Raw genomic sequence first — 3,017 nt, 5'->3', positions numbered from 1 at the left:
TTAATTTTATTTATTTATTGTTTTGGCTGGCTCAGCCTGCCAAGAGCGAGGATGACATGTGGTGCAGGAGATCAAACCGTGGTCCCCTGCACCAGCCTAAGTTGGCGTAAGCAAGTGTATTAGACTGCTGAGCTATCTTGCTGGCCCTTAAAAAATCTTTTGAGGGTAACAGACAAGTTGCTATTGTCATGTGGGAAGTAACAGTTAATGAATACTCATGGTAACATGAATTCAACACACAATAATTCCTAAATGACTTAACCTAAACTGAAAAGACTCAAATAGGAAAAAAGATCGGTTATCATTCAAGAGATAAACATTAAATTTTATATCAAGCATGATTTAATCCATCCAAAATCCGTTTCATTTATAATTTTAAAACTAAGTGTAATAAGAACCACGCAGGTATCTTCTTTAAATCTGAAAATGAAAAACACAAAGTGAAAGACAGCAAAGCTGCTTTTTCACAAATTTTCAGCATATAGAAAACCAAAACTGTAAACTGTTTTGTAATAGATTTATTTTCAACCCACTTATACTTTAACTACTTTCTGATTCTAAAAGTAACACATGTCCACTGCAGAAAATCTGATGAGAATAGAAAACATAAAAAAAAAATAATCACCAGTCTCAGCCCAAGAGATAACCAGTTTTACGCTAGTAAACTGTAGCACTTTGTATAAGCACGTGTAATTCCAGTTATTTTTGCCTTTACCCAGCTGGGATCACATCTTAAGTAGACCCACATGAGGCACTTACCAATACTTCACGGTACTTTCCCAGGTCACAACTGTCCTGACATACATTTTCGTGTGACCTCATGCTATTCCTTCATAGAGATGTAGGGCAGGGGAGTTACCAGCCCACTTCATCAGCTAGAATACATCACCCAAAAGCAGGCACAGAAATATTAAGAACTCACTTCATTAGTAATGAAATTTGGTAGCATCATCACCAATCTTTCAGACTGGATGAAATTACTTGATAGTGTAGTTTATAATCTTTAAAGACAAATTTAAAAACAAAAACCTACCAACTATACTATCAAAGAAAGCTCCACGCAGATGCCAATCATTCTTATCATTCAGGAAAGTGATCATGTGAGACAACAAAACATCATTGGCTTTCTGACGTCCAAAGAATACACACAGCCGTGTTATTCCATTTTCCATTAAAGTTTGTTTCACAATATTTTCAGGATCACTTAACAAAGTGACAACTTTCTGCTGGACCATTTCATGTAAGGCTTGGAGCTCTACAAAAAAAAAAAGCTAGGATCAGTGTTATTCCCTGTACATATACATGTTTTCTCTTACTCCTGAGAGTAACAAAATGACCACAGAAACTACTACAAAGTCTATAATCACTGCACCTTTCCACTATTCTACATGCTGAAGGAAGTGAAGCTAAAACATAAACTGAAGAATATCCTAACACGCAGATGCCTAACACTCACTAATTTTTTTCTTTTTTAAAATTTTTTTCATTTATTTATTCATTTGGTATGGGGTCTTGCTACTTAGCTCAGACTCATAATGACCCTCCTGTCTCAGCCTCTCCAGCGCTGGGATTACAGGACTGCACTACCACACCCTGTTTTGGTGGCCAGCTCAGCATGGAGTCAGCATGGCATGCGGTACCAGGGATCAAACTTAGGTCCTTGTGCTTGCCAAGCAGGCGCTTAGACCACCAAGATATCTCCCGAGCCACACTAATTAAACAGTTCCATCTATGAGCTCCAAGAAGAAAAACCATAAGATACGCCAGAAAGGAGGTAACTGTACCTCCAAAAGATCAACTTAACCAAGGACTTGAAAACACAAGTTAGGTTCACGATATAACATAATGGTATGAGCAATATTTTAGAAAACATTTTTAAAGATAGGATTATTGTATTTTTAAAAAGTCAGCAAATATTCTGTGAGTACTGGAAAGACTTGGTTTGACCAGCTCAGCCTTTTTCTCTGATCTTATTTCCTACCCACTTACCTTTTTAAAATTACTGTTTAGTTGTCTGCCTTTACTATAATTTAAGTTCAAGGGCATGAATCATTTGGTTTTATTCACTGCCATATCAGAAATGCCTGAAGCAAGTTTATAACTAATGAGAAGCAAAGGTTTAACAATTGTCTGCTGACTGAATATAAGAACGCAGAGGCCAATGCTGCTCCATCTTACTGTCAGAAGAAAGGGGGTCTGGTCTGCCATGCAAATGTGCACATTAAGAAATGTCTTAAGGCTGAGGAGATAGCTCAGCAGTCTAAGCGCCTGCATGGCAAGTGCAAAGACCTGAGTTTGATCCCTGGTACCACATGCTGTGCCAGCCTGGAACCCCAGGTGCACTGTGCCAACCCTGAAATTGGGCATGGTGGCGCACACCTGTAATCTCAGCTCGGAGGAAGCTGAGATAGAAGGATCACTATGAGTCTGAGCTGCATAGTGAGACCCTGTACCAAATAAATAAATAAAAATTTTTTAAAGTTTTTTTAAATTTTCTATTCATTTTAATGAGAAAATAAAATAGCAATGAGACAGTTTCAAAGCAGGTTACTAGGACAATTACAATAATTAATACATTGCATATTTTTGGCTTCATAGTGGTTTTTCAGAGGACAAGATGCAGACAGGATATCTTGTCTAAACAATATTAATACAAACTTTTCTTCTCAAAGAAAGTAGCTGTATATCTATCCTATTTTGTATATATTTATGTATTTTTTTCACAACAAAATGGTCCTTATTTATATCTCCTTTTTTTGTTTTGTCAGAGATGGGTGTTCCACTGCTGTTAGAGAAGCTGTATTAGGAAAAGTCTTTAAAGGACCTTTTCATACTTGATTCCAGTTCAAATACTGTAGGTACTCGAATTGAGCAAAATAACCCAATACAGTCCAACAGTCCATAAGAGTAGTGGGTTATCAGCAGAACTGGCAATTGTCAGAAGTTGTTGACTTGAGCCTTTTATAGCTCAGAATAATAATATGGTAATACATATATATATTAATATGGTAATACAT

The 3,017-nt window shown here is 36.8% G+C and overlaps 1 protein-coding gene across 2 annotated transcripts in view; it reads right to left on the bottom strand.

Moving 5' to 3' along the window:
* The window catches only part of Pik3r4 (phosphoinositide-3-kinase regulatory subunit 4), a 73,126-nt gene that overhangs the window by 52,967 nt on the left and 17,142 nt on the right, over window positions 1-3,017 (bottom strand). For both annotated transcript variants that reach the window (XM_004625027.2, XM_023705283.1), the window contains exon 6: window positions 1,034-1,255. In XM_004625027.2, coding sequence (XP_004625084.1) covers window positions 1,034-1,255 — 222 coding nt within the window. The remainder of the gene's footprint in view (window positions 1-1,033; window positions 1,256-3,017) is intronic.

This window comes from Octodon degus, unplaced genomic scaffold (assembly GCF_000260255.1).
Source record: "Octodon degus isolate 3935 unplaced genomic scaffold, OctDeg1.0 scaffold00008, whole genome shotgun sequence".
NCBI classification, from domain to species: domain Eukaryota; kingdom Metazoa; phylum Chordata; class Mammalia; order Rodentia; family Octodontidae; genus Octodon; species Octodon degus.
Note: the sequence above shows the minus strand (reverse complement) of the source record. Positions and strands in the feature narration are given on the sequence as shown.